A 19,286-nucleotide genomic window follows, 5' to 3' on the forward strand; every position below is an offset into this window, starting at 1 on the left:
GTAAGCCGGCTAAGAAGCCATCCCCTTCCCCATCAGGGATGCAGGTCACAAAGGCATTAAGCCAATTCATGCCGACCAAGCGCAAGTCCCTACAGTGACCACTTCCATTATCGAGGGGTGCCAGTGGTACTGGCAACAAAGGCCCCAAGTACCGGTGCTTATTTTGAGGCAGAAGCTCGATGCTTTGCTTTGAGAGGTGCTCGGGGACCAATTTCAGTTGCTGCTCCTGACACTGACTCCTCCGGTACCAGTACAGCCTGAGCCTAACATTGCCAGGACCCCTGGCACCGTCGGTGCTCCATCAGTGCGTTCCAGGGACTCGACATGTCGATCTAGCCCTGCCATTTCGGCACCAAAGCATTGGTCTTCCAAGCATCGGTCCCAATCTGCTCAATGTCATATGTCCTCTTCCAGGCACTCTGACAGGAGCTCCGTCAAGTCTGGGAAGGTGTCTCGAAAGAGAAAACATTCTGAGACCCTGACACTGGACCGGCACCAGTCGAAGCACCGTTCTCCTTCTCTACTGGAAGACTCTGACTTACAGGAAGACTCCGACCCTAATCCATCTCCATCTACTACTGATGCTGCTGATTCTCCTGCATTGAAGTCTCCGAGACATTCTCCTGCTAGAGCTACCTCTTCCACTGAGAAGCTGTCTTTCATTAGATTTATACGCAAATGGGAAAGGATCTTTCGGTGAAATTGGAGGCTGATTCTAAGTACAGTGAGGAGTATATCTAAACCTTAGATTATGATCATCCTCCAAAGGACATGCTCAAACTTCCTTTGCATGGTATTTTAAGAGAGACTTTTTACAAGAATCTGGAATCACCACTCTCGGTACCGGTGGCTCCTAGGAAACTGGAGTCACTCTACAAGATAATTTCTCTCCCTGGATTTGATAAACCTCAACTTCCTCATGAATCCTTTGTCATAGAGTCTACTTTTAAAAAGTCTACTCCGTCTAAAGATTATGCATCGGTTCCTCCTGTTAGAGAGGGCCGTACGATGGACAAATTTGGCCGACGACTCTATCAAAATTCCATGTTGGCTAATAGAGCCGTCAACTACAATTTTTACTTCTCATGCTACTTGAAACATCTTATGAAGCAGTTTCCTGCATATCACAAATATATTCCTGCCCGTAAGTTGAAGGGTTTTCAACATTTTGTGAGCACTGTTCTGTAATTGAGGAAGTATCTGGTACGTTCAGCCTATGACATCTTTGAACTCACATCCAGAGCTTCTTTCATGTTCATGGCCATGAGGAGGCTAGCGTGGCTTAGAGTCTCTGACAAGGATGTAAACCATCAGGACAGACTAGCCAACGTGCCTTGCTTGGGGGACAAACCTTTTGGGGATTCAGCGGATACTGCAACCCAAAAAAACTCTCGGCTCATGAGACTCGATGGGACACCTTGGTTAAACCCAAGAAAAACCCTCATCATTGAGACCTTTTAGGCCTGCTTCGTTTTATCAAAGGTGTTTTTTAGCCAAGCCTCTGCTCCAGTACGGTCTCGGCAGAAGAAACAAAAGCAGCAATGTCCTGCCAAGATCCAGCCTGCTGCTCCTGCCAAATCTGCTCAGTCTTTTTGACATGTTACTAGAGAGCATAGTTTCAATCCCCTTGATTCAACTTCTTCCTCAGCCAATCAGAGGACGCCTTCAACTTTATGTCCATCGTTGTGAGCTCATCACCTCCGATCTTTGGGTGCTGCAGATCATTCGCGAGGGATTCTACATTTCACTGCCCTTCCTTCAGATCATCCTCCAAGAGAGTCTGTTTTCAACCCTCGCCAGTGCTCTCTTCTTCAGGAGGTTCAATCCCTTCTTCTCAATGCTTGTAGATCAGAAAAACCTAGGGTTTTAGTCCCACTATTTTCTAACTTTGAAGAAGACGGGAGGTCTGCGAACCCTCAACAAGCCCTCAACAAGTTTCTGGTCAGAGAAAAATTTTGAATGCTATCTCTAGCCACTCTATATCCCCCTCTTGGCTCACAACGATTTGGCTATGTTCTCTGGATCTAAAGGAAGCCTACATTCATATCCCAATTCACCAGGCCTCCAGAAAATATCTTACTGAACTGAGGGACCACGCGCTTACATCAGGCGGGAATACACTCGCGCAAGCACAGTGTGAGTTACCGGGAACTTTCTGAAGTCTTAAAGTGGCAATGCACTTTTAAAGTGTCCATACCGGGGCTCCGTCGGAGAAGTTCACGCAGAGACGGTTCCTTGGTTACCGACTTTCGCTTGCACAGGCTAAGTTTTTGTTTGCGGTTTTATTTGATACCTTATCAACCTGGGACCCCTGATGAAGGCGTGTTAACTGAAACACGGACCGTATCGGGTCCTTTGGTTTGGTTTTAAGGTGGTAATATTAACCGCATTCATAGTTTTGCTATAATAAATTTAGCCTGCATCTTTCTACGTTTGTCTGCAGTTTTTCTTGTTTTACCTTGTGTTTTGCTCACTGCAGACCTTGTTGGTTTTCCCCTTTTGTTGTTTGTTTTGAGATAAAACATAATCCCAGATCTGTTTTACTACTTGGGATCTTGCTAGGTACTTGATACCTGGGTTGGCCACTGTTGGAAATAGGATACTAGGCATGATGGACCTTTGGTCTGTCCCAGTATGGCAGTTCTTATGTTCTTAAGAAGAACTTTGTAACTATATAGGAACCCTATATTCAGACACTTCCTCTGAGGGATCAAAGTTTGATTTTAATCCAGTTTGAGGTCTGAAGAGAAACCTAGTAGTCAGAGCATAGAGGTGAGGTGAAATGGCAGGATCTTTACTGGCAAGAGTGGATGGAGTGGGAAGCCTGGTGGGTCTTAAGAGTACAAACCCACCAGAAACTGAAAAATTGTGATATGGGGAGAAGGTAGAAGGTGAGTGAATGGGAAGGGGGTTGGACGGTAGAGGGGTCCAAGAGAGGGTAAGGATAGTGTGGGTTAGAAGAACAAGGAGAGGGAAGTGATGTATGCATATTGAGATCCTTGCACTTTATGACGAAGACCACAATCATTTTAGTTGCATTCTCTGGACTGACTCCTGTTTTTGAAGGTGTGGTCTCCCAGAATTGTACATAATATTCTAAATGAGTTTCACCAGTCATATATAAGGGCATCATTACCTCCTTTTTTCCTACTGGCCATTCCTCTCCTATGCACCTAAGTAACCTTCTAGCTTTCACTGTCACCATTTGTACTGGAACTGTTTGAGTTGGTCATATGAAAATGGATTATTTTTGTTTTTTCAATAAAATGATTGAAACCATATAAAACATTGTGATCAGCACTGGATTTAAATATTGGCCATAGTGTTTCAGTCTTCTTGAATAAGTGGCTTCTGATGTTGACCCCCTAAGTCATTTTTAACCAGACCGTTGCATTACATACTTGCAAGGATTTACAAGAAGGGAGTCCTTTTGACTGCACGGTAGGAAAGAAGCAGAAACAGAGATGTAGAGATCATTACCATCTGATATAAGAAGAAGATGACTGTTATCTTTCCAGCCACTTGATATGACTCGCACTTGTGATCCTGATAGCATGCACTGATCAGGCATATGTGGGGTGATGTAATCTGATGGCCACTGGAATGGAAATGCTCTCCCAAAGCTCTGAACTTTAGTATAAAATTTCAAACATCTAGGGCCTCTCACACACAGCTTCTCAAATGTGTATTTTCTGCTTGGCTGAGCGGCTGTGAACATGGACGTTGAAAAGGGGAACCATTTGGTGCCATTGGCACCCCCCCAAAAAATCTTCCTACACCCCACTACCACTGCTGTTTCAGTAGTGGTAGCTGCCAACTCTTCTCCAGAACTGAAAGTGATGTCAGAAAGAGGCAGGGCTAGCAGCTGTGAGGATGAATAGAGCAGCCCAGTGATGCTCCTGAAGTGTCAGTTTGAAGCTTTGGCCCTAGGGATTAACGTAGCAGACACATCTTCATTTGTAGCACATATTTGGACACACTTGCCTGACCTCAGGCCTCAGACCCAATTAGATAGGGAAGATCCCAAATGCTTCCTCTCCTGGGGTGAATTATATTGTGGGATGCTCTGTATGATCCTTCAAGTTTATTAAAAATATCTTTTTAAACCTGCTTAATTCAGGTTTCTAAGCGGTGTACAATATAAAATTTACATATTAAAACTGAGGATACTAGATAAATCTAGGTGTCTTAATAAAACACTAATAAGACATATAGACCAACTTCAAACAATAGGAAAAAAAGGGTAAGAACTACAATCGTAAAAGAGAGTGAAACAAAAAAGGGAAAAACACTAATAGGTTAGGGTAAAAGTAATAATTTAATTTTTTTGTCCTTAATGAGGACAGTTGTTTGTCCACAAGACATCCTGGAACAAGAATGTATTTAATTTTGCTTTAAATTGTTTTATTTCGTGTTCACTGCGCAAATGGTTTGGCAGCGAATTCCAGAGAGTAAGGGCAGTGACAGCAAAATTATTGGAGCACAGCGAATTGATCAATTTTAAAGAAGGTATGACGAGAAGATTTTGAAACATTGAACGAAGAGATTTTAAAGTATTATAAGGAATTAAAAGTCTGTTAATGAACTCTGGTTGATTGTTTAATTTTGTTGTAAATGTTAAAAGTAAGATTTTGTAACTAATTCTATGTTCGACTGGTAACCAATGTGCACTGATTAGAAGAGGTGAAACAAGATCGTATTTCTTTGTGCCATAAATGATCTTAATAGCTGTGTTTTGTACAATCTGAAGCCGTCTAATTTCCTTTTTTTGTAATGCCTTTGAACAGGGCATTACAGTAGTCTATGCAAGAAATTACTAGAGAGTGGATCAGTATGTTCAAAGAGGCTGGTTCTAGTAACTTTGCAAGGGAACATATCATCCTGAGTCGATAGAAGCATTTCTGAATGACCGTGCTAATGTAAAAATGATAAGAAAATTTACTGTCGAAAGTAACTCCTAACAGTTTTAGAGTAGGGACAACTTTGATGGGGAGCGATTCAAGCTTCAAGGGGGCCTGAAGCATTATTCCTTCTTTAAAAGGAAAGATCATAAGTTTTGATTTGTCGATGTTTAGAGACAGTTTATTTGAGTCTAACTATGATTTAATTTTTCCTAGTTCATGGTTAATAGACGCCACCTCCTCTATATTATTGAGGTCGATGGGATGGATTAATTGCACATCGTCGGCATAAGCAAACGTGGTAAAGCCAATAGGTTGGCCCACCGTCAGAAGGGGCGACATAAAGTTATCCCAGGACAAGCAGGCAGCATATTCTCAACATGTGGGTGATGTCACCGATGGAGCCCCCTAGCGGACGTTGTCGCAAGCAGACTTGCTTGAAGACCTTCAAGCTTGCGATTGGCCCGCGCATGTGCGCGTGCCCCTCCTGCCTGACCTAGGGCATGCGTCTCCTCAGCGTGGCCCCAATTCTATGTTTTCCGTGGAGCCAGAAGCATTGCTCCCTTGCTTTGCGTGATCTCATTGGAAGGAACCATATATGCTGGGAGGAGAGAAGCTGATATGCACGGACGGGGAGAGGGGACTTGGGGTGATAGTATCTGATGATCTAAAGGCGAAAAAAACAGTGTGACAAGGCAGTGTCTGCTACCAGAAGGATGCTGGGCTGTATAAAGAGAGGCGTAGTCAGTAGAAGAAGAAGGTGTTGATGCCCCTGTACAGGTCATTGGTAAGGCCCCACTGGGAGTATTGTGTTCAGTTTTGGAGACCGTATCTGGTGAAGGACATAAGAAGACTTGAGGCGGTCCAGAGGAGGGCGACGAAAATGATAGGTGGCTTGCGCCAGAAGACGTATGAGGAGAGACTGGAAGCCCTGAATATGTATACCCTAGAGCAGGGGTGTCCAATGTCGGTCCTCGAGGGCTGCAGTCCAGTCGGATTTTCAGGATTTCCCCAATGAATATACATGAGGTCTATTTGCATGCACTGCTTTCATTGTATGCTAATAGATCTCATGCATATTCATTGGGGAAATCCTGAAAACCCGACTGGATTGCGGCCCTCGCGGACCGACATTGGACACCCCTGCCCTAGAGGAAAGGAGAGACAGGGGAGATATGATTCAGATGTTTAAATACTTGAAGGGTATTAAAGTAGAACAAAATCTTTTCCAGAGAAAGGAAAATGGTAAAACCAGAGGACATAATTTGAGGTTGAGGGGTGGTAGATTCAGGGGCAATGTTAGGAAATTCTACTTTACGGAGAGGGTAGTGGATGCCTGGAATGTGCTCCCAAGAGAGGTGGTGGAGAGTAAAACTGTGACTGAGTTCAAAGAAGCGTGGGATGAACACAGAGGATTTAGAATCAGAAAATAATATTAAATATTGAACTAAGGCCAGTACTGGGCAGACTTGCACGGTCTGTGTCTGTATATGGCCATTTGGTGGAGGATGGGCTGCGGAGGGCTTCAATGGCTGGGAGGGTGTAAATGGGCTGGAGTAAGTCTTAACAGAGATTTCGGCAGTTGGAACCCAAGCACAGTACCGGGTAAAGCTTTGGATTCTTGCCCAGAAATAGTTAAGAAGAAAAGATTTAAATTGAATCAGGTTCTGGGGTTGTTTTATTTAGTTAGCATTAATGACAACAGTATTAATGAAGGCAGATATAAAAACTTAGATTGTGAGTCCACTAGGAACTGAGAAAGTACCTGCATGTAATATGTAATCCACTTTGGTTTTGCCACAGAAAGGGGGCATATCAGATCTATGTCTCTTTACCTTTATCCTTTTTTACCTTTTAATATTCAAAGAGACTTACCTGAGTAATCTTGGAAATTACCAGATAAATTGTCAAGATATGTTAGGGCCTTAAACTGCATTAATTGCCACTTAACTTGACTTAAAAGGGCTCTAACACTATTTGACTTGCCCTAATGTGGGGATATTTAGGTGACTGCAGGTTACATAGTAATGAGATGTAAGACATGTAAATCATCTAATTACTATATAAAGACTATAAAGAGACTTGCGTTGTGCACTATGTAACCTGTGGTGACCTATATATCCTTGTGTAGAGCAAGAGAAACTGCATAATAACCCTTTAATTCACATCAAGGGGCAATTAATATGACTTAAAGCTGCTTTAGAGCTTTTTAAGCTTTGTTAATTGCCCCTTAACATGACTTAAACAGACCTTAAACAGCTTGTCATGCCCTAAAATGAGGATATTTAGGGTTAGGGTAATGAGATTGAAAACATAGTAATGAAATTGAAAGCAAGCAAATGCATATAAAGCAGCTCATTACAATGTAAAAACCATAATAACCTGGGGGGAAGTTATTAACAAGGATGTGGCTACTGTTAAAACATGTTTGGTTTTTTTTCACTATTAACACGTGCTGTTTTAGCACAGGTCCCATTTTATGCAGTGAGATCTAGTTATTAATAACCGGGGTTAAGAGTTACATAACATATTTAAACAGTAGCCTACATTGATAATGTCCCTAATTTTGAAAATTTTGGCCATAGCTTAAAGCATATGCTTTGGCCAAACAAGGTAAAGAGGTGCTTTGGTGGTCTAGAAAACAAGGTTTCACATTAGCTGGATAGCAGCAATATTCAGCCACTATCCTGCTAACTTTTCTATATATCTTGGTCAGTTGTAGCAGGCCTAAAGATATCAGATAAGATATATCTATATGTCTGAATGCAACTCAGATATAGATGGATATCTCTTGGAATATCCACATAAAGATAGTGGCGTACCAAGGGGGGGGGGGGTGGCGGTCCGCCCCAGGTGGACGCTCCAAGGGAGTGCACATCCGGCTGGATCCAGAACCTCCCGCGCTGCTCCAAACGGCACCTCAGCGTGGCTGCCATACTTATAACAGAGCAGAGTTGGCAGCCACGCTGAAGTGAACTAAGGTCCTGCGATAACTGCGCCGTCTACTGCCTCTGTTCCAGAAGAGGTAAATGACGTCGGGGGGGGAGGGGGGGGGAGGTGGACCGGCAGCCGCAGTCATCGTGGGATCTTGCTATAACTCCCTGCATCTGCTGACCCAGCCCCCTCCGACTTCACTTACCTCTTCCATCCGGAGCAGAAGCAGTCATTGCGGGACCTTGCTGATTTGGGATGGAGAAAGAAAGGAGCATAGTAGGGTGGTGAAGGGTGAGAAAGGGGGTCAGGGTGTTATGGAAGGCTGTGGAGGGTGAGAAAGGGGGGTCAGGGTGGTATGGAAACATGGTAAAGGGTGAGAAAGGGGGTCAGGGTGGTATGGAATCATGGTGAAGGGTGAGAAAGGGGGTCAGGGTGGTATGGAAGCGTGGTGGCGGGAGAGAAAGGGGCAGATGCTGATGGAATTGCGGGGAAAAAGACATAAGGGGGAAGGATACTGCATGGAATTGGGTTTGAGGGAGAGAAAGGGGGCAGATGCTGATGGAAGTGGGGAGAAGGGAGAGGAGAGAGTGAAATGCCAGACCATGTGGGTGTGGGAGAGGGAAGGGAAGAAGAGGAGAGGAGAGATGCCAGACCATTGGAGGAGGAAAAGGAAGAAGATGGATGCCAAACTAATGGGGGTGAAGGGAGAAATGGAAGGGAGATGCATAAAGTTTCTAGAACGGGAATAGAAAGAGAGAAGATGCCATATAGAAGGGGCAGAGAGAGGGTAGACAGTGGATGAAAGGAAGAGAGTGACAAAAAGATGAGGAAAGCAGAAACCAGAGAAGACAAGGTAGAAAAAAATTATATTTATTTATTTATTTTTTGCTTTAGGTGAGATGCATCGCTGTTTCTGTGATGTTGCATTGTATGCAGAGTCCAGCGTCTTGGTGCTTTAGTTTAACCTTTGTCTACATATTTTTATTCTATCTCCCCATTTACAAAACTGTAGAGCGTTTTTTAGCGTTGGCATCTGAGCTGTTACCACCGTGACTAAAAAACACACTACAGTTTTGTAAAAGGGGGAAGGGTTAGTTTGTGATTACATACTAGGCGAAGGTGTTTTCTGTGTTCTTTGTGTTCAGAAAGACATGGTTTTCTGTTAGGATTGACTGTGTAGAATTGATCTGTACTAGTCTGGCTTGTTTAGTTTTACAATGGGTTTATTGATGTACTGCTCACTGCAGTATGTAAGATGCTCCTTTTCCTAAGTATTCATGTGTGATGTGTGGATTGTTGCTAAAAATCATGTTTTTCATACAGATGGGGGGGGGGGGTGTCAAAAAATGATGGGCCCCGGGTGTCACATATGCTAGGTATGCCACTGCATAAAGATATCCAAATACAGTAAAACCTTGGATTGTAAGTAACTTGGTTTGCAAGAGTTTTGCAAGACAAGCAAAAAATTTTATTAAATTTTATCTTGATATACAAGCAATGTCTTGCAATACAAGTACATACAGTATACACACATCACAACTGAGCCGATGTTTCTTCTCTCTCTGATCCTGCAGGGAGGGTAGTGACTGTTTTAAAACAAGCAAAGTTTTGCAATACAAGTACATACCGTATTTTGTATTAAAGTTTTTGGGTTGTGGAACAAATCGTCTGAATTTCCATTATTTCCTATGGGGAAATTCGCTTTGATAAATGAGTGCTTTGGTTTACAAGCATGCTTCTGGAATGAATTATGCTCGCAAAACAAGGTTTTACTGTATCTGGATATCTTTATTCAGATAGACTGCAGCTGAATTAGGATGAAATTCTGTAAGAGGTACCTAAAGATAGACATCTAAATAAATAGGCACCTAAAGTTAGGCACCTAATTTAATTAGTAAATTGGCTTCAATTATGAGCTTTAACAAACTCATAATTGAAAAAAAAAAAATTAAAATTAATTGGATGATGGGTGCCTATCTTAGACGAAATTCTATGAAGATTGGCACTTATCGCATGATGCCTAGCAGGGCCTACCTCCAAAGTAGGCGTGCTTTGGGATGGGGAAGGATTTAGGCACTGCTAGGCATGATTCTCTAAATGACTTAAGCGCTTATAATGTAGGCCTTTGAAACCTTGGCCTACATTACATGTGCCTAAGTTTTAGTTAGGTGCGATTCTGTAATAGGTACCTAAGTGTGATTGGTGCCTATCTTTTTAGACACCCTTTACAGAATTTCCCCCTTATTGCTTCCAATATGGAGAAAGAGATTTTGAGGGGAGAAGTGCATAAAGAGAGAATTATCTGCTAAATGGATCCTGTCTTTTGCTACTATCTACAAAGTGTCTGTTGTGTCAGTATGCAAAAATATATCTTGAAAACATCTCTTGCATATTTATTGTGGATATCCCAAAGGTCATATCTGTTTTGAAGTTGTTGAGGGACAGAATTTTATGGTTTTCTGCTTTACTGTAGTTACTAGGTGAAAATCACCAGTAGAGTAGTGCAGTCCTATTAGTTTTCATCAGTAGATGACTATATGCAATATAGTACATTTGTGGTATTATTCATTGGTATCACAGCAGTTGTCATGCCATGAGTGATATGTCAGTGAAATTTCCTATGACTGTACTGATGGATCATTGTTTATGTCAGTTATGTTTCATTGAAGCTTGTTTGTCAGAAATCCATATAATAATTTTCAGCTTTCACCCTCTACTAGTAAAATAGTTTACAGTATTTTCTTTCTTTTTAATAAAGGTGAGCAGTACAAGAAGGAAATTGTGGTAGAAGGCCAAAGCTATCTCCTCCTTATCAGAGAAGAAGGAGGTGCACCAGATGCAAAGGTGACAAAGCCATTCTCATTAAATTTCCTGAACAGGGAAGAGGAACTTGGAAAAATATAGAAAAATAAAATATCTGCCACTTAACACCATCAGTATACACAATAATGTAAAAGGCAATCAAATATTTATAAGAGTATTTTAATTATAGTTGAAATAAAATCACTGCTGACCTTTTATACTCAGAGTTGATCCATATCACACTGGAAGAAAAGGTATTGATACTGAAACTCAGCAGTAAATCCCAATATTAACTGGAAAACCCAGTGGGGAAAGCATTGATGAATAATAAACCAGAGGAAGCTAAACCTAGTGAACACATATTTTACTGATCACTTGGAAAAAATAAAGAAGATTTTAAAAAATTTGTAGATGAGGAAAAACAGATTAAGGCAAATGACTTGTCTGTAACTGTGTCCCAGAGGAGTGCAGGGAAATAAAGTGACCCTTTTAATAAAGATGTTAAGCCCTAATGCGAGAGAAAATACCACAAAATGTGTTAAAACACTAAGGCGTCATTACATGCTCCCACATTAATTTTTTGCAAATCCCACATGCTTTTGGAAAAATTAGCATAGGACCTACCAAAAATATTTTTAAAGCCCTAAATATGGCCATATTATATCTGGTTTTAGCATGCAGAAAACTACTGCATTAAAACGTGATAAGCCCAGATTTTAACACATTTTAGTAAAAGGGCCTCAAAGTGACTTGCTTAAGGCTACTAGTAGGGGCATAATAAAAAAAACACAAAAACATCCAGAAAACCGCCTAAGTCAGCACTTAGATGTGTTGCTTGCCAAAATGTCTGAGTGCCGATTTTTGAAACTAGAAATTTGGACATCTTGTGGGTCATTTGTCCTCCAGAATGTCTAAGTCTAAAAGGGGTGTGTAAGAGGCGTGTTTTGGGTGGGCTTTGGGGCGGGTTAGACTTGGACATTTTGCAGTGCTAATCAAGCCTTTTGTAAGACATCCTGGATGGAACTTAGACATTTTTCTGTAGACCAAAAAGGGACCCAAATTGACCAAATGACCACTGACCCCTTCCCACCTTCCAAAGTTCTACATAAAACAGTACATACCTGTCTGTAGAACAGCAGCACCTGGTATGAGAAATCCTAGTAGAGAATCACACAGGTGTCTTAAGTAGCCTAGTGGGTAGGCTAGTAAACCATAGATAGGAGGAGCCAGGTCCATAAGCCATTCTAACCACTACATTTATGGTGGAACGTATGAGCTCATCAAAACCCTACTCTACTGCCATATTGGTGCTACCTGCAGCCATAAAGGCTATTAGGATGGTAGACAGGAGGGTATAGTAGGTTTTGGGGGAGTCTTGGAGGGCTCAGCATAAATTATAAGGGAGTTATATTGAGATGTACATCTGACAATCTTTATGTGAAGTTCACAGAAGTGTCCTCTAAAGCCCTGCTCTGTTGAACATTTTTGACGTTGAAAATGGCAAATAGCTTTAGATGTCCTGTCAGTCTAGACATTTTGGCGGCCAAGATGGCAGTTTTCAAAAAACAAATTGGACGTCCTGTTTGAAAATTGGCATTTCACCACTCCCAGATTTGGACATTTAGCAGGGAATGTTCAAATTCAGACATAGACATTCTATCGAAAATGCCCCTCCACGTGCATCATTGATAGATTGGGATTAGATCTGATACACAAGAATATAGGATAGAGGTACTAAGCATTTTTGTGATATAAACAAAGAAAGAAGGAATCTGTTTAGTATACCTGCCCAAAATGATTTGTCCAAGGTTCTACAGATAGCCAGTGGCAAATTGAAACTTTAAACTCATATTCTAAATCTTCTCTGGAATCATAGCCTGATGCTCTAAAATACCAGTCCTTTTCACAAATAATGTAAATCTATTAGCAGGATAAGAATGTTATCCCAGGACAAGCAGGCAGCATATTCTCACATGTGGGTGATGTCAACCACAGAACTTGGCAAGGACCATCCAAATGAAGTGAACTGTAAGAATTCAAAGACTGTCCTTATTGTGCATGTGCAGTGCCTTCCCGCCCACTACCAGTTCGCGGCACCATCAGTTTTTGGTTTTTTTTCATAAAGCGAAGATGCCATCTTTTGGTTTTCTCGTCACACACCTTTTGGCATGTATCATATGCGTTTTTAACATACGTATTTTATATGCATACATATTTTATATGTATTTATTTTCTGCATGTATTAGTTGGGCATGTTTTATGCCTTCCCACATTAAATCTATTTTCTATTCCTTTTATTTACCAGTATTACTTAAAGGAATGCTTTTAGACTTTGGCCTGCTAGCCTTCTTCTCCTTGCTGAGGAACCTTGTGTTGAAACAAGTCTGTGCATGTTGTGACATATCTCAAGGTTACTCATGCACAGTTGCGGCTCAGTGCGAGTCTAACATTTCAAGAGACATGATGTAAGAAGAGTCCTCGTTTGAATCAAGTAAGAAACTGCTAGATTTGGAGCACCATTCAGTGATAAAAATTTCTTACAAAAAGAGGGGAAAAGCCAAAGGAGATCCATGAACACATGACTGTAGGATGATGGGGCAGACTCTCAATAAGAACATAAGCAGCGCCTCCGCTGGGTCAGACCAGAGGTCCATCGTGCCCAGCAGTCCGCACACGCGGTGGCCCAACAGGTCCAGGACCTGAACTGTAATCCTCTATCTATACCCCTCTATCCCCTTTTCCAGCAGGAAATTGTCCAATCTTTTCTTGAAACCCAGTACCGTACTCTGTCCTATTACGTCCTCTGGAAGCACATTCCAGGTGTCCACCACACGTTGGGTAAAGAAGAACTTCCTAGCATTCGTTTTGAATCTGTCCCCTTTCAACTTTTCCGAATGCCCTCTTATTCTTTTATTTTTTGAAAGTATAAAGAATCTGTCCCCCTCTACTCTCTCTATGCCCTTCATGATCTTGTAAGTCTCTATCATATCCCCTCTAAGTCTCCTCTTCTCCAGGGAAAAGAGACCCAGTTTCTCCAATCTCTCAGCGTATGAAAGGTTTTCCATCCCTTTTATCAGACGTGTCGCTCTTCTCTGAACCCTCTCGAGTAACGCCATATCCTTCTTAAGGTATGGCGACCAATATTGGACTCAGTACTCCAGATGCGGATGCACCATCGCCCGATACAACGGCAGGATAACTTCTTTCGTTCTGGTTGTAATACTCTTCTTGATTATGCCTAGCATTCTATTTGCCTTCTTAGCGGCCGCTGCGCACTGTGCCGTCGGCTTCATTGTCATGTCCACCATTACCCCCAAATCCCTTTCTTGGGTACTCTCCTTCAATTATATCCCTCCCATCGTATAGCTGCACCTCGGGTTTCTGCTTCCCACATGTAATACTTTACATTTCTCAACGTTGAACTTCATCTGTCATCTTGTCGCCCATTCCCCTAGTTTGTTCAAGTCTCTGCAATTCTTCGCAGTCCTCTTTAGTCCGAGCTCCACTAAATAGTTTGGTGTCGTCCACAAATTTTATTATCTCACACTTCGTCCCTGTTTCTAGATCATTTATGAATATATTAAATAGCAACGGCCCAAGAACCGAGCACTGCGGAACACCACTCGTGACCCTCCTCCAATCCAAGTAGTGGCCCTTTACTCCCACCATCTGTTTCCTACCCACCAACCAGTTTCTAATCCATCTATGTATGTCTCCTTCCACCCCATGGTTCTTCAGTTTCCGAAGTAGGGGTACTTTGTCAAAGGCTTTTTGGAAGTCTAGATATATGATGTCTATGGGGTCACCTCTGTCTATCCGTTTGTTAATTCCTTCGAAGGCACGATCTCCCCTTGCTGAAACCATGTTGGCTGGTTGTCAGAAGTTTGTTTCTTTCAAAATGTTCATCGATGTTGTCTTTTATAAGTGCTTCCATCATTTTCCCTGGAACCGAGGTCAGACTCACCGGTCTGTAGTTTCCCGGGTCACCTCTTGATCCCTTTTTAAAGATGGGCGTAACATTGGCTATCTTCCAGTCCTCTGGGATCACGCCTGTTTTCAGGGATAGGTTGCAAATTTGCCGCAGTAGTTCCGCTATCTCCTCCTTTAGTTCCTTCAGAACCCTTGGATGGATTCCGTCCAGACCCGGGGATTTGTCAGTTTTTAGTTTTTCTAGCTGCCTGCGTACATCTTCCAGGCTCACTTCCATGGATGTTAATTTTTCTGCTTGATCTCCCTTGAAGATTTGCTCAGGTTCCGGTATGTTGGATGTGTCTTCATTTGTAAATACAGACGAAAAGAACATGTTAAGTCTTTCTACTACTTCTTTCTCTTCCTTCACCACTCCCTTCCTGTCTCCATCGTCCAGCGGTCCCACCTCCTCCCTGGCTGGCTGCTTCCCTCTAACATATCTAAAGAACGGTTTGAAATTTTGAGCTTCCCTGGCTAGCCTCTCCTCATATTCTCTTTTGGCTTTTCGAACCACACGGTGACATTCTTTTTGATACTTCCTGTGCTCCTTCCAGTTGTCCTCAGTTTTGTCCTTTTTGCATTTCCTAAATGAATGTTTCTTTTTGCCTATCGCTTCCTTCACTATTTTAGTTATCCACGCCAGGTCTTTTGTTTGACTCTTTTTGCACTCCTTTCTGAATCTGGGGATATACAGATTTTGCGCCTCACTCACAGTGTCCTTGAAAAAAGACCAGGCTTGTTCTACCATTTGCCATTTTCTGGAAGTGTCCCTAAGTTTCTTCCTTACCATTTTCCTCATTTCTTCGTAGTTTCCTTTCCTGAAGTTGAAAGTTGTCACTATGGTTCTATTTCCTTTCGGTATTCCTACTTCGACCTTGAACTTGATCATATTATGATGCTGTTTCCCAACAGTCCTACTACTTCCACTTCCTTTGCAGGTCCCTTTAAACCATTTAAGATTAGATCCAGAGTGGCATTTCCTCTCGTCGGTTCTCCTACAAGCTGCTCCATGAAGCAATCTTGTATAGCCTCCAGGAATTCTGTCTCCCTAGCGCATTTTGAGCTTCCAAGACTCCAGTCTATCCTAGGATAGTTGAAGTCTCCCATAATAACCGTGTTGCCGCTTTTGCATTCACGCTTCATCTCGTCTTCCATTTCTTCATCGATATCTCTGGTTTGCCCAGGTGGACGATAGTATAGACCCATCTTTATTTCAGGCCCTTTCCTTCCCGGTATTTTAACCCATAGCGATTCCAGCTTGTTGGTCGTCTCTGCTTTGTCCATTTTTGTCGATTGTATGATTTCTTTTATGTATAGGGCTATTCCACCTCCTTTCTGTCCTGACCTGTCCTGGCGATAGAGCTTGTACCCCGGCAGTGCTGTATCCCATTTGTTTTCTTCATTCCACCATGTTTCAGAGACTCCAATGTTGTCTATGTTTTCTGCATTGGCCATGGATTCCAGCTCCCCCATTTTGTTTCTTAGGCTCCTTGCATTAGTATATATGCAATTTAGATCCTGGTATTTTCTTGTCTTCATTTCCTTTCCCTGTGCTTCGGTCTTTAGTTTATTCTCTTGTGCTACAGTACTTCTAACCTCCTCTTCTGTGTTAGTCAACTCCTGTAATTTGACCATTGTTTCTTCGCTGCTTCGCTGCTTCTTCTTCTATGTCTTCGATGAGCTTCGCTGTTTCTTCTTCTAGGCATCGATCAGCCATTTTCTCCCCCTCGTGTGGTGCTCCTCTGTGGGCGTCTTCTTTGAGGTCATCTGCTTCTTCTTTTCCCTTCCATGTTGGTGTTGGTGTGACTTCGTCTTCCATCTGAAGTTCATTTTCTTCCACCCTCCTCCCGTAGGCTTCCTCAATGAATTTCTCGAGTTCCCTGACTTCCTCCTCAATGTGTCTCTCGTTCATGAAATCTTCAGCTGTCCTGACTGGGTCCTCTGTAGTGTAGAGTCCTTCTAGCTCCTGTATCTTGTCTTCTAGTCGCTTTACTTCCTTCTTCAAGCTTTTCAACTCCTGACACCGACCGCATACATATGACTGTCTCCCCGAGGGGAGATAGTCATACATATGACAGTCTGTGCAGAACACTGGAAAGCTGATCTTCTGGTTTCCCTCTACTTCCATTGTCGTTCCTACTTTAAGATAACAGTTAGCAGTTTACGTGTGACCTGCTGATGTTATGTATGGTAGTGCCTTCTGTGTCTGCTTTGTCTCCTCTCTCTCACTCTCTCTGCCTGCTGCTGGTGTCCTCTCTCTTCCTCTGTTGCTGGTGTCTTCTCTGCCTTTTGCTTGTGTGTGCTGTCTTGGCTTTACCTTACCTGTGTGTGTGTGTTCCTTATGTGTCTGTCTCCCCTTTACCTTCTGTGCCTGCCGCTTCCTTACCTTGCTGACTTTCCCTGGTGTCCTTGGTTGTGGTGACTTTGTCCCTTCTTGAGGCCCTTCGCAAAGACGCTCTCGCTAAGGCGTGCGCCTTCGCTGTGCGCCGAACGGCTGAGTGCCGTTAGCCCCTCCCCTTTTAAGGGGTAGCTACTCTGGATGATGTCGTGGGTGGGCGGAGCTAACTCTCCCCGCTGCCCAGTCGATCCTGCCTCCTCCACTCCTGCTGTTCTCCTCCGGTTGTGGTTTTTTTCTTTGTTTTGCTCCCCTGTTCTCCTCCTCTCGCTTCTCTGCCTCCTCTCTGTCTTCTACAGAGCCGAACTGCAAAGTAAAATTTTAGAACAAGCAGTTTAAGTGGGATAGAGAGTCCATTAAAAACATAGAAACAAGACAGCATATAAAGGCCAAATGGCCCATCTAGTCTACCCATCCACAGTAACCATTTTCTCTTTGGGGTAAAACGCCCCCTCTCCCAAGTTTTACCCTCTTTTAAAAATCTAAATCTCTTGTGGCTATTTTTAGATTTATTTTGAGAAGATAGTAATTAAAGGTAGATGTTTTAAAAAGATTTTTATTATAAAAGAATATTTATACATTGAATTTATTGAGTTTTTTCTTAGTTATTATCCTTATACTGGATACCTGTGAAAGCCACTTCTACAGAAATGTGCAAGAAAGTTGAGGATTTAATTTTGTCAGACAAACTAATTAAGGTTTCCCAAATAGTTGAAGAAATGGGCATCTCAGCAGGTACAGTTTGGAAAATAATTCATGAAAAATTGGGCATGTCCAAGGTTAGTACCAGATGGGTTCCAAGAATGCTGATGCCATGTCAGAAGGCCACAAGGCTCCAATGCTGTCAGGAGAACTTGGAGATGCTCCGTGAAGACCAAGAGAATTTTTTTCATCGTTTGATGACTGAAGACACTCCATGAAGACTTAGTGATTTTTCCATCATTTAGTGACTGGAGATGAGACTTGGGTCTATCACAGAGATTCTGATTCCAAAATGGAGTCAATGCAGTGGAAGCACAAGCTATCTCCCACCCCAAAAAAGTTCAAGATAGAAAAATCTGCAGGCAAAGTCATGGCAACTGTCTTCTGGGATGATGAAGGACTTATGCTTCTGGAATTCATGGCACACAAGACAACCATAACTGGGGAGAATTACACCAACAGAATGATCGCTTTGCGGGAGTCAATCAACATAACATCTTTATTTATATACCACGAGTGTCTTTTGGTTCAAGGCGGTTTACATAAAAATGGCTGAGAAGAGTCAGCAAGCTATATTAAAGGAGAAGAGAACTACATAAGAACATAAGAATTGCTGCTGGGTCAGACTAATGGTCCATCGTGTCCAGCAGTCCGCTCCCACGGTGGCCCTTAGGTAAAGGACCAGAGCCCTAATTGAGTCTAGCCTTATCTACATCCGTTCTGGTCTAGAAGGAACTTTTCTAACTTTGTCTTGAATCCCTGGAGGGTATTTTCCCCTATGACAGCCTCCGGAAGAGCGTTCCAGTTTTCCACCACTCTCTGGGTGAAAAAGAACTTCCTTACATTTGTACGGAATCTATCCCCTTTTAACTTTTGAGAGTGCCCTCTTGTTCTCCCTGCCTTGGAGAGGGTGAACAGCCTGTCTTTATCTACTAAGTCTATTCCCTTCATTATCTTGAACGTTTCAATCATGTTCCCTCTCAGTCTCCTCTTTTCAAGGGAGAAGAGGCCCAGTTTCTCTAATCTTTCGGTGTACGGCAACTCCTCTAGCCCCTTAACGATTTTAGTCGCTCTTCTCTGGACCCTTTAGTACCATGTCCTTCAAGTACGGTGACCAGTGCTGGACGCAGTATTCCACATGGGGGTCGCACAATGGACCGGTACAGCGGCATGATAACCTTTTCCGATCTGTTCGTGATCCCCTGAGAGACTGGAGGATCGGAGAGAGAGAATTAAGAGGACCTCACCAAGAAGGGAGGTTAATAAATAAGTAAGGGAGATCATAGACAGAGTAGCAACATGGAATCTGATCAATGGAGTTGGCAGAGTTTTTTGGGGGATTTAAGGTAGGTCGTTGGTTTTGGAGATGAGGTGTGTTTTGAGGAGTTTCTAAAGTGCATGTAGGATGTGGATGTTCAGAACATTTGGCTCCATTTTGGATCCTTTGCGGCGGCTTGGTAGGATTAGGAGTCTGTTGATGAATCTTTTGTGGGTGTATCCCTTGATTGAGGGGAAGGTGAAGAATGACTGAGGTCAAGTGGATTGTCCGGGTCTGACGAATATGAACTGATTGGTGAGATAAT

The 19,286-nt window shown here is 42.6% G+C and overlaps 1 protein-coding gene across 7 annotated transcripts in view; it reads left to right on the forward strand.

Annotated features, from left to right (window-relative positions):
• The window catches only part of AGAP2 (ArfGAP with GTPase domain, ankyrin repeat and PH domain 2), a 526,417-nt gene that overhangs the window by 300,635 nt on the left and 206,496 nt on the right, over positions 1-19,286 (forward strand). For all 7 annotated transcript variants that reach the window (XM_033938398.1, XM_033938399.1, XM_033938400.1 and 4 more), the window contains one exon: positions 10,594-10,679. In XM_033938398.1, the coding sequence (XP_033794289.1) occupies positions 10,594-10,679 (86 nt within the window). The remainder of the gene's footprint in view (positions 1-10,593; positions 10,680-19,286) is intronic.

Source organism: Geotrypetes seraphini, chromosome 3 (genome assembly GCF_902459505.1).
Source record: "Geotrypetes seraphini chromosome 3, aGeoSer1.1, whole genome shotgun sequence".
Lineage (NCBI taxonomy): Eukaryota > Metazoa > Chordata > Amphibia > Gymnophiona > Dermophiidae > Geotrypetes > Geotrypetes seraphini.